Source organism: Danio rerio, chromosome 25, assembly GCF_052040795.2.
Source record: "Danio rerio strain M-AB ecotype USA chromosome 25, GRCz13ab, whole genome shotgun sequence".
Lineage (NCBI taxonomy): Eukaryota > Metazoa > Chordata > Actinopteri > Cypriniformes > Danionidae > Danio > Danio rerio.
This window is the reverse complement of record NC_141045.1, coordinates 5587708-5613042: the sequence shown is the minus strand read 5'-3', so window position 1 is coordinate 5613042 and position 25335 is coordinate 5587708. Positions and strand designations below refer to the sequence as shown.

At 37.3% G+C, this 25335-nt stretch overlaps 1 protein-coding gene across 2 annotated transcripts; it reads right to left on the bottom strand.

Annotated features, from left to right (window-relative positions):
- Positions 1-63: 63 nt before the first annotated feature.
- Positions 64-25018, bottom strand: pgghg (protein-glucosylgalactosylhydroxylysine glucosidase). Of its 2 annotated transcripts, none has more exons than XM_087311143.1 (14): positions 24941-25018; positions 22391-22652; positions 22106-22316; positions 18763-19207; positions 16500-16619; positions 16297-16428; positions 14288-14399; positions 12118-12190; positions 11887-12023; positions 10169-10302; positions 9933-10028; positions 6021-6118; positions 2599-2807; positions 64-588 (listed from the first exon to the last, which is right to left on the bottom strand). In XM_087311143.1, exons 2-14 carry the CDS (start codon positions 22635-22637, stop codon positions 512-514), a joined length of 2091 nt encoding a protein of 696 aa, XP_087167269.1. In that variant the 5' UTR covers positions 22638-22652; positions 24941-25018; the 3' UTR covers positions 64-511. The 2 variants fall into 2 exon arrangements, with proteins under 2 accessions (XP_087167269.1, NP_001071193.2); NM_001077725.2 differs by having other exon boundaries at positions 160-588; positions 22391-22649; positions 24941-25002.
- Positions 25019-25335: the final 317 nt, after the last annotated feature.

The window sequence follows — 25335 nt, the reverse complement described above, 5'->3', positions numbered from 1 at the left end:
AAAAACTTCAATCTGTGGGGGAAAAATGTAAAAAGCTAAATGAACAAATTATTAAATGGAGAGTAAATTATAAAAACAAAATATATTTTATGTGTTCACCTACATATATTTTACGTGCATTTATTCAGGTGAATAAAGTAAATAAATAACAATAAAATGATTGCTTTCTCAATATAAATGGGTTTGGCAGAAATTACTAAAAATCAACAACAGCACTGATCAATATAGCAGAGAAATTTTTTTTAAATCCCCATAAAGTTACAAGTAATTTATCAACATTATTTTATAGTAAACAGATTGTTCAATGTTCCCAGAGTTTACTGTTATTCGTGCAATACTAGTTTGTATAATTGCCAGCCATGAAGTTAACTATCACAGTAAGATGCAGTATAAAAGGCATCAAAATGCTCTTTATAAAATCTTGATATAGTGTTTATCAAACATATTAATGGTATTAATATTTCCAAAACTCTGGCAGAAAAGCAAAAAAGTTGGTCTGTGATGTGGATCGTCAGATGGGCCAGCAGGAAGAACTGGATTTTAGTTGACGGATGTGACCAGGCTGGCAAGGAAAGCTCACAGACTGTCCTGTAAACAACAACAACAAAAAAAATTGCATAATTTTACTTAAAAAGCAAGGCAAAAAAATAACATCGACTACTATTAATTTGATTATTATGTCGGCATGACAAAACCAAAATACTACAATTCTATTTATTTATATTTTCTTACTGATCACTGATAACAAACCCAATCAAATCTAATGGAAATCCTATTTTAAATATGCTAGAAACATGCTAATTTGTTAACAATACCAATGTACTGCATGCAGAAAACATATGTTAGCAAATCTGTCAAAACATCCCGGCTGAAAAAAAACTGGTTTTAGCTGGTCAACCAGCCTGGTTTAAAGGGGTTCTGGCCATTTCCAGGTTGATTTCCAGTCTGATCTTACCTGGGCAGGCTGGAAAATGACCAACTAAAACCAGCTTGACCAGGTTTAAGCTGGAGATAGCTGGTTTTAGTTTGTCATCTCCCAGCCTGACTAGCTAAAACCAGTTTTTTTTTTCAGCAAGGATGCTATAAACATGCTGATTGATGTTAGCAATATCACAGGTGAGAAACATCAACAATATGTTAAAACATGCAAGCAATAAACAACATGCTATTTATGAAAAACATGCTGGCAACATACATGGCAAATCAAGCTAGGTGCATGTTAACAATATGTTAAGTATACCAGAAACATGCTAAATTGATGCTAGTAACACAATAAAATGTGTTATCTACTTTTTTTTGTTATGCTAATCATGCTGGAAACATTATAGAAAACATGCAAATTAGCTCTAACAATATTCTAATCATGCTAGGAACATGATATTTTTGTGATAATAATCTCTTAATCATGTTAGAAACATGCTAATTAGAGATAACAATATCCAAATCATGTTAGAAAGATGCTAATTAGCACTAAAAATATCCTAGCCAAGCTAGAAACATTCAAGTAGACATGATAATTAGCCCTAACAATATCATAATATTGCTAGAAACATGCTAATTAGCATTAACAATATCCTGGTCATGCTAGAAACATGTAAATTAGCGCTAGCAATATCATAATCATGCTATAAACATGTTAAGTAGAGCTAACAATAATTATGCTTGAAACATTCTAGAAAACATGCTAATTAGCACTGACAACATCCAAATCATGTTAGAAAGATGCTAATTAGCGATAACAATATCCTAATCATGCTAGAAACATTCTTGAAACATGGTAATTAGTGCTAACAATACCCTAATCATGCTAGAAACGTTAATTAGCGCTAACTATATGCTGGAAACATTTTAAAAACATGCTAATTAGCACTTACCATATCCTAAAAACATTCTAGAAACATGTTATTAGCGCTAACAATATCCTAATCATGCTAGAAACATTCTTGAAACATGTTATTAGCGCTAACAATATCCTAATCATGCTAGAAACATTCTTGAAGCATGTTATTAGCGCTAACAATATCCTAATAATGCTAGAAATATTCCAGAAACATGTTAATGAGTGCTAACAATACCCTAATTATGCTGGAAACGTGTTAATTATTAGTGCTAACAATATCTTAATCACGGTAGGACATTTTTGTAACGTTCTAATTCATGTTAGCATGATAAACAGGCTAGCACCATACTCATTCATGCTAACAATGTTGTGTTATTCTTGCTAATAATAAATGTTATCAACATGCCATCCTAGCTAAAAACATGATAAAAATGGTCCACGCTAGTGCTGTTTAGTGATTAATCGTGACTAAATGAGTACAAAATTAGATTTAACTTCTATAATTTATACATTAGACATTTTGTATACATGTATGATAAATAAACACTACACACACACACACACACACACAAAATAACAGGTTACCAGCAGTAATCCATGCAACATGCTAATTGAGGCTAATAAAACACTGTAAGCACATTAGCCGCACAAATGAACTTTTCTGACTAGAATTTTCAAACATTTCAGAAGTTATTGTACAATTTCACATCTGCTTCTGTCAACTCAATCAACATCAAACTAAATTAAATGTTCATTACCTGGAGTAAGCAGTAGGGTAGATCCAGAATTGAGCACAACTTGAAGAGTGAATGTCTCTTTGCTGTCAGTCTTCCTCACAGAAACTTTTACTTCTTCACTTGTGATCGTCCAGTCCATCTTATGGCCGAGATAACAAACACCCTTCACACTGAGTGCAGAAACATCCAGCGGCAGCAGTGGAGAGAAGGCTAGCTGCTCCTTCTGCACTCTAAACACACACACACACACACACACACACACACACACACACCATATAATGAGTTAATGGATGTCAGAGAGTTAAATGAAATGTCCCAAAATGATACAGTATACACATACACTCAGCGGCCACTTTATTAGGTACACCTTATAAACACCTTACTAGTACCGGGTTGGACCCCCTTTTGCCTTCAGAACTGCCTTAATCCTTCATGGCATAGATTCAACAAGCTACTGGAAATATTCCACAAAGATTTCGGTCCATATTGACATGATAGCATCACGCAGTTGCTGCAGTTTGTCGGCTGCACATCCTTGATTTGAATCTCCCGTTCCACCACATCCCAAAGGTGCTCTATATGATTGAGATCTTGTGACTGTGGAGGCCATTTGAGTACAGTGAACTCATTGTCATGTTCAAGAAACCAGTCTGAGATGATTTGCGCTTTTTGACATGGTGCGTTTTCCTGCTGGAAGTAGCCATCAGAAGATAATTACATTATACATTGGTCATAAAGGGATGGACATGGTCAGCAACAATACTCAGGGTAGGCAGTGGCGTTGACACGATTCTCAGTTGGTACTAATGGACCCAAAGTGTGCAAAGAAAATATCCCCCACACCATTACACCACCACCAGCCTTACCCATTGATACAAGGCAGGATGGATCCATGCTTCCATGTTATTGGAAGCATGGAAGTTATCCATTCATGGCCAAGATTCTGGAGAAAGTAGTGTTCAATCAAGTCCTGGACTTTCTTACTCAAAACAATCTCATGGACAACAAGCAATCCGGCTTTAAGAAAGGCCACTCAACTGAGACTGCCCTGCTCTCGGTCGTGGAGGATCTCAGACTAGCTAAAGCAGACTCTAAATCATCAGTCCTCATTTTGCTGGACTTGTCAGCTGCTTTTGACACTGTCAACCACCAGATCCTGCTATCTACGCTTGAGTCACTGGTCGTTGCGGGCACTGTTATACAATGGTTCAGATCTTACCTCTCTGACAGGTCATTCAGGGTGTCTTGGAGGGGAGAGGTGTCCAACCTACAGCATCTAAACACTGGGGTACCTCAAGGCTCTGTTCTTGGGCCACTTCTCTTCTCCATCTACACATCATCTCTAGGACCAGTCATCCAGAGACATGGATTCTCCTACCACTGCTATGCTGATGATACCCAGCTATACCTCTCTTTTCATCCTGATGATCCCTCGGTTCCAGCTCGTATCTCAGCCTGCCTGTTGGATATTTCACACTGGATGAAAGATCATCATCTTCAGCTGAACCTCGCAAAAACGGAAATGCTTGTAGTTTCTGCCAACCCGACTCTACACCATAACTTTTTAATCCAGATGGATGGGGCAACCATTACTGCATCCAAAATGGTGAAAAGCCTTGGAGTAACGATTGATGACCAACTAAACTTCTCTGACCACATTTCTAGAACTGCTCGATCGTGCAGATTTGCACTCTATAACATCAGAAAGATCCGACCCTTCTTATCTGAACATGCAGCTCAACTCCTTGTTCAAGCTCTTGTTCTCTCCAAACTGGATTACTGCAACTCTCTACTAGCTGGGCTTCCAGCTAACTCTATCAAGCCTCTTCAACTGCTCCAGAATGCAGCAGCACGAGTGGTCTTCAATGAACCTAAACGAGCACATGTCACTCCGCTGCTAGTCCGTTTGCACTGGCTGCCAGTTGCTGCTCGCATCAAATTCAAAACTCTGATGTTTGCCTACAAAGTGACTTCTGGCCTTGCTCCTTCTTATCTGCACTCACTTCTGCAGATCTATGTGCCCTCCAGAAACTTGCGTTCTGTGAATGAACGTCGCCTCGTGGTTCCATCCCAAAGAGGGAAAAAATCACTTTCCCGAACTCTAGCGCTCAATCTGCCCAGTTGGTGGAATGAACTCTTAACTGCATCAGAACAGCAGAGTCACTCGCTACTTTCAAGAAACGACTGAAAACTTGACTATTTAGTCTCCACTACACTTCCTAATCTGCAATTGCCTCTTTGAATATCACACTAACTGTACAAAAAAAAAAAAAAAAAACTACTAATACTTCCCTTCTTAGACTTTACAGACCTGAAACTTGCCTATAGCACTTATTCATTGTTGCTCTTAGTTGTGTAAATTGCTTCCTTGTCCTCATTTGTAAGTCGCTTTGGATAAAAGCGTCTGCTAAATGACTAAATGTAAATGTAATGTAAATGTTATTGATGCCAAATTCTGATCCGACCATCTGAATGTTGCGGCAGAAATGGAGACTCTTCAGACCAGGCAACATTTCTCCAATCTTCTATTGTCTAATTTTGCTGAGCCTGTGTGAATTGTAGCCTCAGTTTCCTGTTCTTAGCTGACAGGAGAGGCACCCGGTGTGGTCTTCTGCTGCTGTAGCCCATCTGCCTCAAAGTGTTGTGTGTTAAGAGATGCTCTTCTGCAGACCTCTGTTGTAACAAGTGGTCAATTGAGTTACTGTTGCCTTTCTATCAGCTGGAACCAGTCTGGCTATTATTCTATGATCTCTGGCATCATCAAGGCATTTGCGCTAACAGAACTGCCACTCACTGAATATTTCCTCTTTTTCAGGCCATTCTCTGTAAACCCTAGAGATGTTTGTGCGTGAAAATCCCAGTAGATCAGCAGTTTCTGAAATGCTCAGACCAGCCCGTCTGGCACCAACAACCATGCCACGTTCAAAGTCAATCAAATCACCTTTCAACCCCATTCTGATGCTCGATTTGAACTGCAGCTGAGCGTCTTGACCATGTTTAAATGCATTGAGTTGCTCCCATGCGATTGGTTAATTAGAAATAAGTATCAACGAGCAATTGGACAAGCGTACCTAATAAAGTGGCCGGTGAGTGTATACACTATATAGAATGGGCATGCATCATTAGAATGCAATGCATTCTGGGTATTTAGGAAAAGAAAGCCTGATTCCTTTAGCTGATTGCTATTCCTCTACTAATTTACTGTTTCATATATACACTCATCAGCAATAAACTGTAAGTGCTGGCACTACACATTAAGACGAGAATCATAGATGGAACTGTTTTCTTCCGGCATCTTGTTAGTTACGGATGTACAGAGCACTTATTCTTTGTAGGATTTTCAGTGTGAATGCAATGCTTACTCTGTCTGTATAACAAAATGGCGTAGTGTATAAGTGTGCGATCTGGGTCGCACCCACAATCTCTGTCATTGATCGTTTTACCTGAAGCCTGTGTAGCCGAACAGTACAGCCTGCAGGAATCCACCCATCCCTGTCAGGAAGTTCACACATCCAGAGCCGTCAGCCGATTCACTCCAGACCTGCTCAAACACGAGATTTTTTTAATAGTTATTTTTTCAGGGTTTTACCTTAATGTACAGGACAGTGGAGATTACAGACAGGAAAGTGATGGGAGTGGAGAGAGGGGGAATAATCAGCAAAGGAGCCGGGAATCGAACTCGGGTCACTGTTCTTAAGTGACTCAATTAATTTGAAATTAAAATGTTAACCTTTTTAAACTCCTAGTTTTTATTATTCTGATTATTTTTATGATAGTTTTGCATTGTTTATGTAAAGCACTTTAAATTAGCATTGTGTATAAAATGTGCTACAGAATAAATAAACTTGCGTTGCAGTGTCATGCATTGGATAAAATGACCGAGAAAATGGACATAAGCAATAGTGTCTGGATGCAGCCTTTATGATGCAAGCTGAGACTGCATCACTCAGCGATGCAATGTCAGACACAATGCACTCAAATGGAGCTAGTGACGTCACTGTGACGGGTAGGGTTAGGGGCGGGGTTAGGTGAGCCCATTAAAAAGCATTAGATGCAGCCCAGATTGCACTGCACCAGGTCTGCAGCCAGACCCCTCTCGACATAAGATCATTTTTCAGTGCAGCTAAACACAAAGTACAAAAAGTTCACATATTAAGCAATTTGGCTTTAAGAATGAGTGCTTAAATACTAAAGTCACAATAACAATCACAGGCAAAGGAGAAAGAAATGATTGAGGAACAGGCAGGGCAGGGTCAGTCAGATGTACAGTGTCAGGTAAGGGTGTTGTGCTTTATTGAAGGGATAATGACAACTCTTTTGGGGGGTGAACAATTTTTCGGAGTTGTGGCTGTTTAGCAGATGAACTTCACATGCTCACCGATTTACAATATGATCGTCAATTTAAAAAGTGTAATGTAAAGTTAGTTATTATGAGGATGGAAAACATCTTTTCCTGCATTTCTTCTGCTTCAGCAGTCAGTCTATTGGCTGTAAACAACCAAGTGGCAGCCTCCCGCTCTCCCTCAGGAAGCCAATACGGAAGTAACTAAAACTGCAATTCATCCGAAATTCCGCTAGTCCTGGCCGCTCCTGGCTCCAAAACAGAGCAAATTTCAATTGAGCCCACTGTTAGAATGGCCAACTTCACAGCAGAAAAGGTGTTTACAGCCTGGTACAAAAAAAGATTTTGGTTAATACAGCTAATATTACCCTTCATGACAACTGTGAGGGGGGTGAATTTTTTTATAACTCATCCGTTTCCTTTATATTAAGTTATATTAAGTTTGCATAATTAAGGGAGTGGCCACTTGAGTGACAGCTAAGTCTCGTTGGTCGCCGTCACGTCACCTCAGCTGAATCCTGCAGATTAGCCACTGAACTCTGCATATTTATCGTATTTCTGTGTTGTTTTATGTGGCTTTACACAGTCAACTGCCTTTTGGACTTGTTTCCTACAATTATTAGATGGCATGGCATGCTGAGTGCACTTAATTGTGCTCACAAACCATTCACGTGGCCTCCGTTTCCCCTGTGAGTAAAGTTATATACTTATATACCATCTCTATACATGTATTTGTTTTATTTAAGATCATTTATCGTTTATATTTAGAGCTGTAATGCACTCCAGAATCTGTCGGATTGATTAGCTGTAGGCTCTAGAACAGTCATCTGAAGCGTTGTCATACAGTGTTATGCTGGATTTCATCAATAGTCTTACATTAACTAACACAGACTATATCTGAAGTGTTTGGAAGTAATTTGCGTTTTCCTCCTGTTGAAAAACGTCATAAGAACAATGTTTAGTGGCTCAATGTATTACAGCAGTGTTTTTACAAGTCTAAACACTTTATTGATAATAGTGTACAGCCAAGCACAAGTGGTCAGAACACAAACGAGTCACAGGTGATAAAGTATTAAGCGTTTCTCCCAAAGTAAAGTGTGTCTGAACCAGGTCCAAGCTAAATGCCAGCAGGTGTCTGTAGCTCCGCCCACTCTCCGCCTCTTTGCCCTTGTTTGGTATCCCGCCGTGGGTGTGTTGACGCGCGAACAAAATGGCGACGGTTGGCCCCGCCTACTTGTGGCTTCTTTTGCGCTTTTTAGAAACCTATGGGTGACGTCACGCATACTACGTCCATATATTTTAGTCTATGTAAACAACACAACAAACAATGCAGTAAATAGTTTTGAAGAAAAATTCGCTTTGTCGTTGAACCTGAGAAAAACTTTGAAAATAATAATAATGCCGTAGTCTCCATGCTATAATAATAATACTGAAACCATTTTTAACTGCGGGGACATATCTTTATTAGTACAATTCGGCTGTATTATTTGTGTCCCCTTCAAAAAATGCTCGAAGGAAATTTTATATATTTTTTGTTAAATCAGATTTACGCCCATGCTCTGAATATTCGCTCTGAAATAGTATGTAAGTGTGGCTTAGTAACATGTGTTATTCCTGCATGCCGCCGGCAAACCACTACTACATTCTAACTGGCGAATGACATGAACAAGTGGGTTGTCTGCTATCGTGTCGTGGTGCGCGCATTTGCGATTTCAAGAGGTGTGGCTTTGAACCACAATCCCTCCCCGCCGTCCAATGATAATATGCTAACGGGTTAGCATTTTGGCAGATCACCTACTGCACCTTTAAGACTTTTCAAGGCCTAAAATTTTGTTTTTGAGATTTAAGACATTTTAAGACCCCGCGGACACCCTGAATAAAAAAAAATCTTTAAAATCTGTTGTCATTTATAAAATATACAATGTCAAACACTATATGCAGCGGATCACTGAGCACACCCTGCTATATTACTTCATATTAATTAATATTTTTATCCATTCCTCAGTAAATTTAGACCATCATTTTTTTGTACATTTAAACAAAAAGGTTTTATTAAACAGTTACATCTATTAAAATAAGAGTGTGGTCACAGAACATGTTTAGGAATAGAAAGAAAATACAACTGCAAATAAAATGACAAACTACACAATTTCAACTAAAGTTTATATATTTTATCTTTCTCCAGATTTTACCTGTTTATTAAATATTAATATTTAATATTTTCCACTAACAGTTTAATTTGGGTGTACATATGCCATATACACATTCATTCATTTTCTTTTTGGCTTAGTCCCTTTATTAATCAGAAGTCGCCACAGCGGAATGAACCGCCAACTAATCCAGCATACAGCGGATGCCCTTCTATCTGCAACCCATCACTAGGAAACATCCATACACACTCATTCACACACATACACTACAGACAATTTTAGCTTACCCAATTCACCTGTACCGCATGTCTTTGGACTTGTTGGGGAAACCGGAGGAAACCCACACCAACACGGGGAGAGCATGCAAACTTTACACAGAAATGCCAACTGACCAGCCGAGGCTCGAACCAGCGACCTTCTTGCTGTGAGGCGATCGTGTTTCCAACTGCGCCACCGTGATACCCCATATACACAGGCACGTGCACACACAGGGCTCAACCTGTACAGGGCACATGCCCTTTTTAGTCTTGGATAGAAAGTGCCCTTCCAAAATTATCTGAAGTGCCCCCGCGACACCTCCCACCACCCCCCCCCCCCCCCCCACTTCAGTAGGCGCGCAATATTACCGCTCGAGTATGCGCACATCTCCCCACCCCCCACCCCCCGCTTTACAGTACGCGCACGACAACACCGCTGATCAAAACGCGCGCGACAGAAACACCCCCTCCCTCAAAATATTTATCCTGCACATGCCCTTTGGACAGTCTCTGCACGGGCCTGCATATACACATAATACACATTTTCGTAATGTGCACACACTGATAATAAGGCAAACCCAGACACACACAGACAGTGAAACCCACCTGAAATGGTTTCTGGATATTTTTGAAGCATTTCTGCAGAAGCTTTTGGGCTCTTTCTGCTTCTCCAAGTTCAAGCCAGCCCAAAGCAAACATGCCCTAGACACACACACACACACACACACACACACACACACACATATACACACACACTTACTGCAAAGATTATGAGAAAATATCCGCAATTAAATACTCAACTGACAGTCAATAACACAGACAGAGAGCATGCTGGGACTGACCCAGGTCATGGCGGGTCCGAGCGGGTCAGTGACGGCCTCGTACATCTCCAGATCGTTGCGTCTGATCTCTGGGCTCATGGGAAAGGCCAGCGGGAAACCCAGCAAAACCACATCCGCCTGCTTCACTTTATTGCCTGAGGAGAATAGCGCACAGCACATAAGAGTGCAACTTTGCTTCATGGATTTGCCCTCTAAAATATTACTTTGTTTTTTAAAGGAAAAAAAAATCATATCTAAATTAAATGCTATTAATTTAAATTTATTTACAAATTATGTAATAATGCATTACAAATTCATTAAAATGATGATACAAGATAAATCCCATTATTTTCTGAATGATTTGCTGTGCAAGGCACTGTCTATCTTAATAAACTTAAACTTTCCATGTAATTTTAGAGACCTTTCTTTTTTGTTATTTTTTTTAATCATAAATAAATCCTATTTTAACATTTAAATGCAATGTAATTTTTGTATTCATAAGTTAACAAATATAATATTTAAAATTGGCGACGCAGTGGTGCAGTAGGTAATGCTGTCGCCTCACAGCAAGAAGGTCGCTGGTTCTGGTTTCCCCCACAGTCCAAAGACTTGGTACAGGGGAATTGGGTAGGCTAAATTGTCCGTAGTGTATGAATGAGTGTGTGTGGATGTTTCCCAGAGATGGGTTGCAGCTGGAAGGGCATCCGCTGCGTACAACATATGCTGCATAAGTTGGTGGTTCATTCTGCTGTGGTGACCCCGAATTAATAAAGAGACTAACCCGAAAAGAAAACGAATGAATGAATGAATATTTAAATTCAAAATTTGTAGAAATTTTGATTTAAAAAAAACAATTTCATCATGTTAAGCAATTATTTTTATTAGTTTTGTTCTTTTAAATTAATAAAATAGTCCAACTGAATTACGTTTTTAGAATGTAATGTTATGGTTTAGCACTGATCTGCATGACAAATTCATTACAATTCTTCATCTTAAAAATATTTATTATGATTTATGGTATTGCACTATATATTTTTATTAAACTTAAAGGGCATGTTGTTTTCAAATGTTTTTTTAAGCTTTTTAATTTGTTTTATTTGTTAATTTAAAAAAAATATTTAGTAAATTATTGTCATTTTATAAATCTGTACATCTGAACAAAAATAATGTTACAAAAGTGTAAATTTTAGAGTTTATGGAATTAAAATGCATTTATTTTTTTACTAATTATTATAATAATAATTATTATAACTTTAATGCAACAAAATACGCACACTTGTTTCTGTCTTTCTTTTTTAGGCCTCATTCCTCTGGAGAATTTCATTCATTCATTCATTTTCCTTCGGCTTAGTCACTTATATATCAGGGGTCGCCACAGCAGAATGAACCGAGAACTATTCCAGATATCGTTTTACACAGCGGATGCCCTTCCAGCCCTAACCCAGTACTGGGAAACACCCATACACACTCACATTCACACACACTCAAACACCACAGCAATTTACTTTCTCAAATTTCCCTATAGTGCATGTGTTTGGACTGTGGGGGAAACCGGAGCACCTGGAGAAAGCATGCAAACTCCACACAGAAATGCCAACTGGGCCAGCCGGGACTCAAACCAGCAACCGTCTTGCTGTGAGGCGACAGTGCTAACCCCTGAGCCACCTTGCCACCCTCCTGTGGAGAATCTGGCCTTTAAACACCACACCATGAACATGAACCTGACGAAAGCTCCTGACCTGGCTTATATCCGTCAAACTCCGGGTGAAACTTCAACTCCGGGTCAAAGGGGATTTTGATCTTGTCAGCGACGTCCTGCCAAGCGGGAGGAGAAACCTCAGCTAACAGAGCCGAAAGCTCCACTGCAAACTCAAGACTGAACAGCACAGACACAGAAGCAATGCAGCATTAACAGCGAAAGACTGAAGAACTTGTGGTTTATTGTGTATTTACAGTGTTTTGCACCACACCTGCGCTGAGCGACGGCATTAGTGAACACTGAGTTGTCCACAGTGAAGTAATATTCATCAGGAGGAATCACACCTAATGGACAAACACCAAAACAAGTACATCATATCAAACAAGACAATAAAGCCGCCTCTCCACTGCACACCACATTTGGACACGACTGTTGGAATACGCCCCCTTGTGGCAGCCGCACAGTATTTTCAGTGTTGTCGTGCACCACGGGGAGAAGCTGATTCTCACGGTGTCCGAAATAAAGGACTGCAAAAGCAAGAGCCTTTATTTTCTGTGCGTTTACAAAGTTTAGCGGATGAATGAATACTAGAAACTCATAGACCGCTAAAATATTGGAGGGAAAGTGAAGACAACATTAAAAATATATATATTTATTACTTTCTTACTTACATTTATGAACAGAAAAGTTTTTCTTTAATATAGACTTTTTATAATTCAAAAAATAACCAAATAAACTCCTATTTCTCATCTCGCCCGCATGGACCTGCTTGGACAACACTGGAATACATCATATCCGGTTGGCAGGTCGCATGCCGTCTAGTTGCAGGAGTTCAAATATTTCAACGGATCCGCAGCTCAATTAGGGTCCGAATTTTCCGCATACGGAGATGATCGGAACTCAACGCAGCTCCCGGACTGCTCTCCATTGGAAATGAATGACTTCCGGTCTGACGCTTGTCGTGTGCAGTGGAAAGGCGGCTTAAGCAAGTTTACATAGATTCTAATACATTTATACATATTTACGTTTACATTTGTTTACATACATACATATAAATACTTATATACACACACACTTTTTTTCTCTTAATCTTTCCTTTATAATATGATGTACATTCAAAAAGTTCCTTAATATTTAGTCATTGTTTCAAGTATCTGGACAAACTTATTTTCTATGTTAATTCTTGTTTTATATAAATTATTATAATAATTATTTAAATATAATTTTTACATAACATTTTTATTATTTTTATTATTTAAATTTTAAACAACAAATAACATCTAAAGTTATTTTTAGATTTAGTTTTTTGTAATAATAATAATAATAATAATAATAATAATAATAATAAAATAATAATAATAAGGGATTTATTATTCCTTTTGTTAATAGTAATTTTAGTGCTTCTACTAAACTTCATTTATTCTTTCATTTTCTTGTCGGCTTAGTCCCTTTATTAATCCAGGGGTCGCCACAGTGGAATGAACAACTTAACTTGCCAACTTATCCAGCATGTTTTAACGCAGCGGATGCCCCTTCAACTGCAACCATCCCTGGGAAACATCAATACACACTCATTCACACTCATACATTTCGGACAACTTAGCCTACCCAATTCACCTATACCGCATGTCTTTGGACTTGTCTTTGGAACCCAAGCGAACGCGGGGAGAACATGCAAACTCCACACAGAAATGCCAACTGGCCCAGCCAAGGCTGGAACCAGCGACCTTCTTGCTGTGAGGCAACAGTACTGCCTACTGCGCCACCACGTCACTGTTTTTACTAAAAGTATTTCAATTATTATATATTAGCTATTTGTTGATTTCAGTTCAATTGGTTACACATTTTGTCACTTTATCAATTTATTTCCTTATTTTTGGGGTCTTTTAAATTGTACTATTTACATTTCATTCATATTTCATTTAGAAAAATGTACGATGTGTACGTGTGTGTGTATAAAATAAACCAAATATTCATGTTGACTTAAATGTTACTGTGAAGTGCTTTGAAATGTGCATTTGTTATTCTGTTTGAGGTACACTCAACTAAAACATGGAGAGGGTGGGGCAAAGAGTAGTTCCTCCCCTTTCAAAAACCAATGCATGTTGTTTTATCACAGCTCTGCCAGTGAGAGTGGTTGAGCTCAAGCGCATCGATTGAAAAATGAGCAGTGTCTTGAGGGGGGCGGCGCATGTCAGACACTAGAGAGCATTTGATTGGTCAGAAATTTTGAAGTATGAAGTGACATCAAAAAAATCGTTGATTCATTAAAGAGGAAGTGACAAACTGCAAACTCAGGATGTTTATATCAGGATCTTCTAAATGTAAATTTAGTCACTGTATTGTACCACACTAGCATATAGATATCCTTAAAACATAAAAAAAAAAAACGATATTTAAATTTTATGGGACCTTTAATAACTGATGACATCAATCTTTACCTTTAATGTGGTACTGTTGGTCAGCAGAGTCCCATGTCACCCGTGAAACCCAGAAATCAGCAACGCCCCACACCACCTCACTGCCCCGTCCAGTCCGAAACAGCTCCAGGTCCTGTATAATAAAGGAGACAGGGAGATGTGTGCACAAATATTTGATTATTCAAAAAAATATGAATATTCAAACAAACGCTGCAAGCATCCAGTCAGGGCACAGTTCAAATGCTACTATGCTTCTAAAGCTCCTCCCATCTCCTTTTGTGGGAGGGCCAATAGTCACCATAATCGAAACATGACTGGATGCTTTTCAGCTTCTGCATCATCTGTCCATATATACTTGAGTTATTTAAAGTAACATGAATATTAACATGCAAACACTGCATGCAGCCAATCAGAGAGCAGTTCAGACGCTGATCCAGTTCCAAAGCTCCACCCATCAACTCTTGTGGGAGGGGAAAAAGTCACCAGAATCGCATCATAACGCTTTCGTCACTCCTTGTAACAGCACCTAAGAAAATCCAAGTTGACTGTCTCTGATTGGCTAAAAGGGTGATTGGATCTGCAGTAGTTTTTTGAAGATATATTAAAAACATAACAATATTTAAGTTTCACTAAATGCCACTTCGCTGGCTGTAAATGGAGTAAATCCATGATAAAATCTAAGCACCTAAATTAAAACTTGCTTTTATAAATATGTGCAATAGGTGGCGCTGTGGAGCAAGTGAAACAAGTTTAATAAATGCATTGAAATCTGGAATAAATGATGATACATGAAATCTTTGACAAGTAAAACAATGAGAAAAATAAAAACGTCAATATTATTCTGTCAAATTAAGAAAACAACATTTACATTTATGTTTTTGCTTAATATTAAGAGTCTGTTATGGCTGCTATACTTGCTTTTTGGTGTAACGATATAAACACAATAGGTGTATGCGTACAATGTATATAAAAATTGAGGCAACTTTCTAATTTTACAATTTTTAATTTTAATTCGCTCTGCGAAATAATTCGAACATACAATGTTTAAAACGTTCGAAAAGAACCTCACTGGGTATAATGCATCAGCTTGTTGCGAATTTAGCTTTCGACATTCGCATTCGTAAATATTGTCTAAAATAGCATTTAATAAAAAAATCGTCCTTCTAATTTAAAAATAATTTAAATAAACGCAATAAATGTAATTTGGTAACACTCTAGTTTACGTGCCTACACACAATACGCCCAATTACTACATTAATAACTATTAAAGTCCTTGTGAACCGGAATATGTTGATGTACCTTCAACTGAAACAGAATATTAAGTAGGGGGCGGGGCATTCTTAAACTAACAGTAAGAGAAGGTATTAATATGTAGTTGCTATTGACCTTATTGTAAAATGCGGAAGTGCGCCTGTTTTCGCGACTGTTTTAGAACTTCCTATTCAGTCGCCAAGGGAGAAATTACAAGGAATAATAAACGGGCAAAAAACGGTCAAACTACTTGCTCTACAAACAAATGTTTGCATTACTATAAAGACCAAGTAGAATAATATAATAAGAAAATATCAGTTTGCAACATCAAGCAGCGTAACGAGCAGTTTTTAACATCTAAAAATGAATGGAAGTGAAAGAGACCGGAAGTCTCGAACTAAAAAATTAAAATGGCTGCGCCCGCTTGTCGGCATAGAATAAGGTGAATAGAAGCCGTGGAAGGTTATGGAAGGTGCTATGGAAGGTTGAAGTCAACAGAAAGACTTCCACTCCAAACACAGAAGCAAATGGTCAGACTATGATTGAAGATTACCAAACCACATTCAAAACAAAGCACAAATTAATTATTCACCTTAAGAATAACAATGTAAGCTTGCTAAATAAACATTGCACATTTTGATTTTACACAAATTTATTGAAGTGCAAATAAATTTTAATAAGCTAGCTTTTTAGTTTCACTTTCACTTTAAACCTCATAATTAATTGTTTGTTATTAGTAAAAATTGTACCTTAAAATAAAGTGTAATGATCAGCTGTACCTGTGTAAGGTAGAAGTACTGCTGGAAGGCCAGAATCACGTCTCCATTGATGTGAAGCTCCTGCTGGGAGTAAACGTCTTCTGGACAAACATCGACGCCTGTCACTGCGCTCTCCCATGCAAACTTCAAACCCTGACGTGATGATATAAAACTGTGCATAATATAAGAGTATAAACTACTGTACATCCAGTTACTCAGTATACCTTGCAGCCCATCTGCTGAGCGTTGACTTGAGCTCCTTCTAGTGTTTCTACACGGTACTGCAGGACAGCCCGGGCCAGAGCAGGATAAAAGAGGGCAATGCTGGGGTACATCCATGTGTCCTGCAGGGGGAACCGGAGAGAGAGACACTAATGATGGCGAAGGTTTGAAACTTTTAGAAATCTTTTGTTTCAAATCAGTGCTCGAAGCGTGTAGCAAATGTAGATCATGTGATTTCAGTAAACGGGACTGTTAATTTAATATGTTTCGAAAACATTTCGAAAATTAAATTTGTCTCACTTGGAGGCGTTCATGTTGGTTCACTCAGATGGCGAGTCATTGATCAGGTTTTATAGTTTTTAACTGTTCTTTGATCAATTTTATGAGTTCGTAGTAGGGCTACATGATACTGGAAAAATATGCGATGTTGTTGAGCATTGCGATAAAAATATTTCCTACGATCAGTGTTTTCTCAAGGATTTTTTCCAGCTGTGGCGGCAGGCCTCTCAAATAAACGCTGCTGAAGTGCGATTTAGTGCGTTTATGTAACAAGTAAATCTCCAACATTAATTAGATTTGCTAGAAATATTTAAAGTAAAGAGAAACGACTATACGTCATGTTTGCTGGCCTCACGCATTACACACCTGTCAGTAAGCCAGTCAGTCAGTCAGTACGTAACCTTAAAGGGTTTAAAAAATGACGCACAGCACTACTTTGGTTACAGAAAAGTTTGCGCTGTTATAATTCACTGACCTTTTAATAGGTTTTGGTGCGATTATAACCCGCTATTAAAAAAAACCATGACTGAATGTTTTGAATTGACAGCTGTAATATAGCCGTGGCGGGATCAATTTTGGCATGGCGCCCTGCCATGGAAGAATGAATGTAGCGAAAACCAAGCTACGACATAGTTTTTTCCTTGATAAATGCTATTTTTTAAAAAGTAATTAATTTTTTTAATGATATTAAATTATTATTATTCAAATAATTTCATAGATTTTTCAATAGTCTTCAGTTTTCCCACAACACACATATTGAAAAACATATTAACATAGTGCTTATCTACAAACATACTCACACCGCACAAAGAAAGAGGGAGAAAAAAAAATTATAATAAATAAATAAATAAATAAATAAAACTAATTAGGAAATTAAGGATAAACTTTCACTTAAGATTCATTCGTTTTCTTTTTGACTTAGTCCCTTTAATAATCAGTGTTCACCACAGTGTAATGAACTGCCAACTTATCCAGCATATGTTTTACGCAGTGGATGCCCTTCCAGCAGCACCCCTGCACTGGGAAACACCCATACACTCTTGCATTCACATCCACACATACACTACGGCCACTTTAGCATATTCAATTCACCTATAACGCCTGTCTTTGAATTGTGGGGGAAACCGGAGCACCCGCGGAAAACCCACACCAACACGGGGAGAACATGCAAACTCCACACAGAAATCCCAACTGACCCAGCAGGGACTTGAACCAGAAACCATCTTGCTTGAGGCAAAACTAATATTCATTCATTCATTTTTAACCGATTTTCTGGGGCAGGGTGGTGGGGGCAGGAGAACCCCAAAACCCCTCTCTCCAGACACATCCTCCAGCTCCGCCCTAGGCCAGCCGAGAGACATTGTCCCTCCAGCGTGTTCTGGGTCTTACCCAAGGCCTCCTCCCAGTGGGACATGCCTGGAACACCTCTCTAAGTAGGTGTCCAGGAGGCATCCAAAACAGATGCCAGAGCCACCTCAGCTGACTTCTCTCAATGTGGAGGAGCAGCTGCTCTACTCTGAGCTCCTCCCGGTTGACAAAGCTCCTCACCCAGTCTATAAGGGTGCGCCCTGCCACCCTGTGAAAGAAACTCATTTTGGCCACTTGTATCCGAGATCTTGTCCTTTTGGTCATGATCCAAAGCTCATGACCATAGGTGAGAGTAGTAATGTAGATTGACTGGTAAATTGAGAGCTTTGCCTTTCGGCTCAGCTCCTTCTTTACCACAATGGACAGGTAAATCAATCGCATTACTGCTGCCGCTGCACCAATCCACCTGTAAATCTCACGTTCCATCCTTCCCTCACTCGTGAACAAAACTCCAAGATACTTGAACTCCTCCACCTGGGGTAAGGACTTTCCTCCAACCTGGAGATGGCAAACTACCTTTTTCCGGTGGAGAACCATGGCTTTAGACTTGGAGGTCACTCTTAATGATTAACACTACAATAAAAAAATAGAAACTCTATCTAATAACATTGACCTCACCTGATCCCAGAACACATGTCCATGATAATCCTCGTCTTCACTGCCATTGGACAATCCTCCAGGACTGACTCCTCCAAACTCAAACGCAGCACTCGCCTCTTTATTTACATATGGAAATGAACCGAGCAGGTAAAACATGCAACCAATCAGAGCACGGTTCAGACTCTCAGCTCCTATCACCTCAATACTGCTCCCCTTCCAAAGCTCCGCCCAGCTCCTCTGGTGGGAGGGGCGTAAGTCACCAGTATTAATGAGTGCTAAACCAGAATCGTAAAATGATTGGGCGCTTTCGTTGCTCCTAGCAACAGCAACTAGGAAAGTCCAGCTGGACTGGCTCTGATTGGCCGGGAGTGTGAGAGTGGGTGTGACTGGCGTCCAGATCAGATGTACAACTGGACGTACTCCTCCAGGAACTTCAGAAGAGGCGGTCTGTCCAAATATATGCCTGAAGATAAGAAAAGGTTACCTGTTATGTATAGTGATCTTAATTCAGTAGAGAAACAGGTGCTGTCAAGCACTTAATTACGAAATTCATGTGTCCCAAAATAAAAGTCCATATTTACAAAATACAGTTGAAGACTGAAATATTAGCCCCCTGTTTTTCACCAATTTCTGTTTATTGGAGAGAAAAAGTTTTCAACACATTTCTAAACATAATAGTTTTAATAACTCATCTCTAATAACTGATTTATTTTATCTTTGCCATGATGACATAAATAATATTTGACTAGATATTCTTCAAGACACTTCTTAAAGTGACATTTAAAGGCTTAACTATGTTAATTAGGTTAACTAGGCAGGGTAGGGTATTTAGGCAAGTTATTGTATAACGATGTTTTGTTCTATAGACGCTTATAGCTTAAAGCGGCTAATCATTTTGTCCTTAAAATGTCTTTAAAAAATTTAAAACTGCTTTTATTCTAGCCAAAATAAAACAAATAAGACTTTCTCCAGAAGAATAAATATTATCAGACACACTGTGAAAATTTCCTTGCTCTGTAAAACAGCATTTGGGAAATATTTAAAAAAAGAAAGAAAAGTCAAAGGGGCGCTAATAATTCAACTGTACATTTGTGAAAATTGTTTATATTTTATATTTTAGATTATATTTATATTATATACACACACACACACACACACACACACACACACACACACACACACACACACACACACATACACATATATACATATATATAATTTTTGTATACACACTACCAGTCAAAAGTTAGGTCAGGACTAGTTTTAAACGTTTAAAATAAGCTTGCTTACCAATGGTTTTGCACTATAAAATAACTATTTAAAAGTAGAATATCATTTAATGTAATCATTTATTTATTTCAATGATGAATTTTCAGCTTCATTTCTCCAGTCTTCAGAGTCACATGATCCTTCAGAAGTTACTCTAATATTCATTATTATTAGTAGTAGTAGTAGCAGTAGTAGTAGTAATAAAAGCAGTAATGACTGGAGTAATAATTTCATTTTAAACTACATACAATAAGAAAGCAGTTCTATAAAATTTTAATAAATATTTAACAATTTGTTTTTACATTTAGTAAACATTGCATTCATGAACTGAATAATTTTCTTAAAAAAAAAAAAAAGACCCCAAACTTTTTACCGGTTGTGTGTGTGTGTGTGTGTGTGTGTGTGTGTGTGTGATCATCGGAATGAAGAGTGAAGAGTGAAGTAAGGAAATTTTGGTCACTTCTTATTATCTGGCATTTCTTTATAGGGCAGTTTGAGGATTAATAATTATTTTTACGGTCAAGGCTAAGGTTAAGCTTAGTTTAGTTTATGTTCTGGCGCTTGTTGTGATGTTATATCATGAATTATGAAATGATCTTATGTCAATCAATGTTCTCGCAGGGAAAGCAGTGAAAGTATGTGTTTATATATACAGTATATGCACGGGTGTAAATCCCGAGGGGGGTGGAGTGATGTGTTAGCCTCATTCAATAGTCGTTCCCCCAAAGTAAAAATAAAAAATCATGTTCTCTATTGTGAAAAATATATTTATGTATACCTAAAAATATGTGTAAGTCAGGGGTTCTCAACCTTTGTCACTTCGAGGCCCACCTTTTTCTCCAAAAAAATTTTGAAGGCCCAAACTGATTGTCTAGAGAAAATGCTTATTTTAAGCTTTATTTTATTTGGTGGATACACACACACACACACACACACACACACACACACACACACACACACACACACACACACTACACGTTTTACATAAACATAAATAAATGTATATGCAAAAAACATTTTTGTATATTTTTTCATTTTATTTATATTATGTAAATACAAATTTTTACCCTGGATGCATTTGATACATCGAAAAATATACATATAAAAGTCTTTGTTATATATATATATATATATATATATATATATATATATATATATATATATATATATATATATATATATATATATATATATATGTGTGTGTCTGTGTATATATATATATATATATGTATATATATATATATATATATATATATATATATATATGTATATGTATACGCACACAAGCACACATGCACGCGCATACGCACACACATGTTTGTTTTTGTGAAAAGTGGGGACATTACATAGGTTTCCATTCATTTTATACAGTCCAAACCGTATATTATATTGCCCTCACCCCACCCCACCCCTAAACCCAACCATCACAGGAGACTGTGTTCAGCTCAACTAACGGATTAAACTCATTCTGTAGGATTTATAAGCATTTTGAGAAATGAGGACGTCACCAATGTCCTCACACACACACACACACACACACACACACAATGATGTCAGAATTATTAGCCCCCCTGAGAATTGTTTTTCACAGTATGTATGATAATATTTTTCCTTCTAAAGAAAGTCTTATTTGTTTTATTTCAGCTAGAATAAAATCAGTTTTAAATTTTTTAAAAAACATTTTAAGGTCAATATTATTAGCCTCCTTAAGCAATATTTGTTTTCTGATTTTCCATAGAACAAACTATCGCTCTACAATAACTTGCCTAAATCCCTAGTTAAGCCTTTAAATTGCACTTTTATATATATTATATATTATAAAAATATATATGATAAAAATCTTATTTGTTATATGTATATTTTATATGTATCAATTGCATCCAAGGTAAAAATTTGTATTCACATAATATACATGCGTGTACTTTGTGCATTTAAGTATATAATAAACACAGATGCTGTACATAAAATTTACATAATATTAAAAGGCAATTCAAAGGCTTAACTAGGTTAATGAGGCAAGTTAGGGTAATAAATAAGAAAATCCAACGGCAATGCAGAATTTTACATACAGTATATAATAAAGCGAATATACCTTCCACCTTTGTAGTCTGGTGCATTTTGAAAAGCAATGTCTTCACTTTGGGGTTTGAATGAGCTCTCCAGCTGAATGGTGATTGGTTCAGCACTGGTTTTAATGCGCTTGAGGAGAATCTCCATGACCAGCAGGTTTGATTGGTTTCGATGAGCATACAAAACCTGAATGGCCTCAAAATCAGACGTGACCACAGTATGAGAGAAAACACCTAAAACAGAGAGTCTGAGTCATGTAATGTACATATTATTAGGCATTATATCATGTGTGTGGGTTTGTTCTAACCTGTGTGCATGTTTAACTCGTATAACTGTCGTCCGACGTCTCCTGTCTTCATCTGTGCTGCCAGTGGACATGGGATGTTGCCACGGTGACAAGTCCCACCTTCACCGTTATAAACCCCGCCCATATGCATAATTGAATCAAACACTCTAAACCCCAGCAGCCCATTGGATAGCGGCGGCATGAAGCGAGGATCAGAGGGCAAAGTGTCAGAGGTGAAGATGTACGGGTCGACAGGGTCAGAGGTCATTTTTGAACAAATCTGCTGGAAACATGGAAATATGCGAGATGGCATGAGTGACTTGGAGGATTCACTGTCATGTGAACAAAACACTATAAAACAGGAAGTTTTATGATAGACAGAAACAATGTGACACTTTATGATTATAAGAAGGTCAGCAGCTCAGCTCATCTTTAAATATTTTAGATCATAAGAAAACATATATGAGCAATTCCATGCAAATAACAACCTTGCCCTGGAAAAAAAAAAGTTTTCACCAAAATATGGAAACCATTTCTGGGTTTTATATGTAAGCAAGTATTTTACAGTACTTTAGAAACACTTAAAAATGTCTCTGTCAATGTTTCCAAACTATTCTATGTGATTTACCAAAGTCACACAAGTGGCAATTTCACATCTGTCACATCCATAACGGAGAGATGTCACGTCCATAACGACACTTTTTCCTCATAAATGTGAAAATCTTAAATTAAATAAAACCAATCATTTTTGTTTTTAAGAGAGCCGACTCCGATCCTTTTGATCATCATTTTTTTGGGTTGTGCAGTTTAAAAAAACAAAAATTTCTACAAAGTATGTTGTATTCTGTAAACCCGCAGACTTTTTTTAGTCACATCTATAACGCATGTTTATTTTCCTCATTTAAAGTACAGAACATGTTGACTGATAGATAATTTTCTAATCCTATAACTCTGTGGTCAGTTGTTCTGGAAAATATAAACAAATGTTTCAATATAATGTTAACAAACTTTTTATGCAAATTTATGTTTTGAGTTTTTACTGCAAATGTCACATTCATAACGCTGGAATTGCTCATATACTAATATATATATATATATATATATATATATATATATATATATATATATATATATATATATATATATATATATATTTTTTTTTTTTTTTTTTTTTAATATTGCACCAAACATTTATCTTTTTTTTTTTGTTGCCTCATCTAAAGTACAAACTTACCTTTTTTTAAAAAAACAAATATTATAATTGTATTTACTGTAAAATTGTAACCCATGAAACAGTACATGAAACATTTACTAGACTACTGTAACATATATAGTTGATGGCAGAATTATTCGCCCCCTTTTAATTTATTTTCTTTTTTTTTTCAATATTTCCCAAATGATGTTTAACAGAGCAAGGAAATTTTCACAATATGTCTGATAATATTTTTTCTTCTGGAGAAAGTCTTACTTGTTTTATTTCGTCTAGAATGAAAGCAGCTTTTAATTTTTTAAAAGCCAATTTAAAGTCAATATTATTAGCCCCTTTACCCTATATTTTTTCGATTAGTCTACAGAACAAACCATCATTATACAATAACTTGCCTAATTACCCTAACCTGCCTTGTTAACCTAATTAACCTAGTTAAGCCATTAAATGTCACTTTAAGCTGTATAGAAGTGTCTTATTATTATGTCTTAAAATTATTTGATTAAAGAATGTTATTAGTTATTAGGCTAATAACTATGACTTCAACTGTATGCATGTATATATATATATATATATATATATATATATATATATATATATATATATATATATATATATATATAGGTACATGCAAATTTCTAATCAGCCAATTACATGGCAGCAATTCAGTGCATCTAGGCATGTAGACATGGTCAAGACTGCTGCGAACTGAGCATCAGAATGGGGAAGAAAGGTAACCTAAGTGACTTTGAACATAACATGGTTGTTAATGCTAAAGCGTGAAGCATCTCAGACTGGTTTCTTAAACATGACAATGAGTAATGGCCTCCACGTTCACCAGATCTCAATCCAATAGAGCATCTTTGGGATCTGGTGAAACGGGAGATTTCCATCATGGATGTGCAGCCGACAAATGTGCAGCAACTGGGTGATGCTGTCATGTCAGTATGGAGCAAAATATCCGGGGAATATTTCCAGTAGCTTGTTGAATTTATGCCATGAAGGATTAAAACAGTTCTGAAGGCAAAAGTGGGTCCAGCCTGGTACTAGTAAGGTGTACCTAATAAAGTGGCCGGTGAATGTACATATTGTCATAAAATACGTCTAAGATATAAAGCGCTGTGTATACCACGAAAACTGGGTTAACAATACACTGTGTAATACCGTGTGAAAGACTCTCCTACAGTAATAATGCTGTCATTTTAACTCGTGACAGTTACACTTTGATCATCGTGAACAAAATTAAAAGCTTTGTTTGTCAGTGCAAAACTAAGCACCTCTGCATTTTTAAATGATTCACTTTAAAAGGACGATGTTAAACATGTACCAGAAACATGTTTGAGGATAAAAACTTCAGTACTTACTGATGTTTCAGGCTTTTGTTACGCGTCTCTGAGGAATGCAGAAAAGTTTCAGCTCATCTCACATGCACAGAAGCGGACGTGAAGGAGGCGGGGCGACAGTCATGTGACCCCCAAAAGGGCGGGGCTTGCGCATCACCAGCGTCTCTGATTTGTCAGGTAGGTGAGTCTAATTAACTATTCATTAATTGAAATTAAAGCGTGAATATTGAATCAAAGTTGTGATGGCAAATTTATAACAGAGACCATTTCTATCTGTATTACAGATACGCATAAACAAGCACTTTCACTAGTAAAATGTCTCTAAAAAATCACGATATCATTCTCTAAATACTAATTATGCGTAAAAGTGCTTGATTAAATGTAATATAATATAGAACATAATATAATATATAGGA

Excerpts from the sequence above, each read along its gene's own strand:
- pgghg (XM_087311143.1), bottom strand. The coding sequence starts at position 22,637 with ATGACCTCTGACCCTGTCGACCCGTACATCTTCACCTCTGACACTTTG. Across the intron at positions 16,429-16,499 it reads CTCAGCAGATGGGCTGCAAG|GGTTTGAAGTTTGCATGGGA; the intron begins GTATACTGAGTA and ends TCATCACGTCAG. Across the intron at positions 12,024-12,117 it reads AATGCCGTCGCTCAGCGCAG|TCTTGAGTTTGCAGTGGAGC; the intron begins GTGTGGTGCAAA and ends TGTGCTGTTCAG.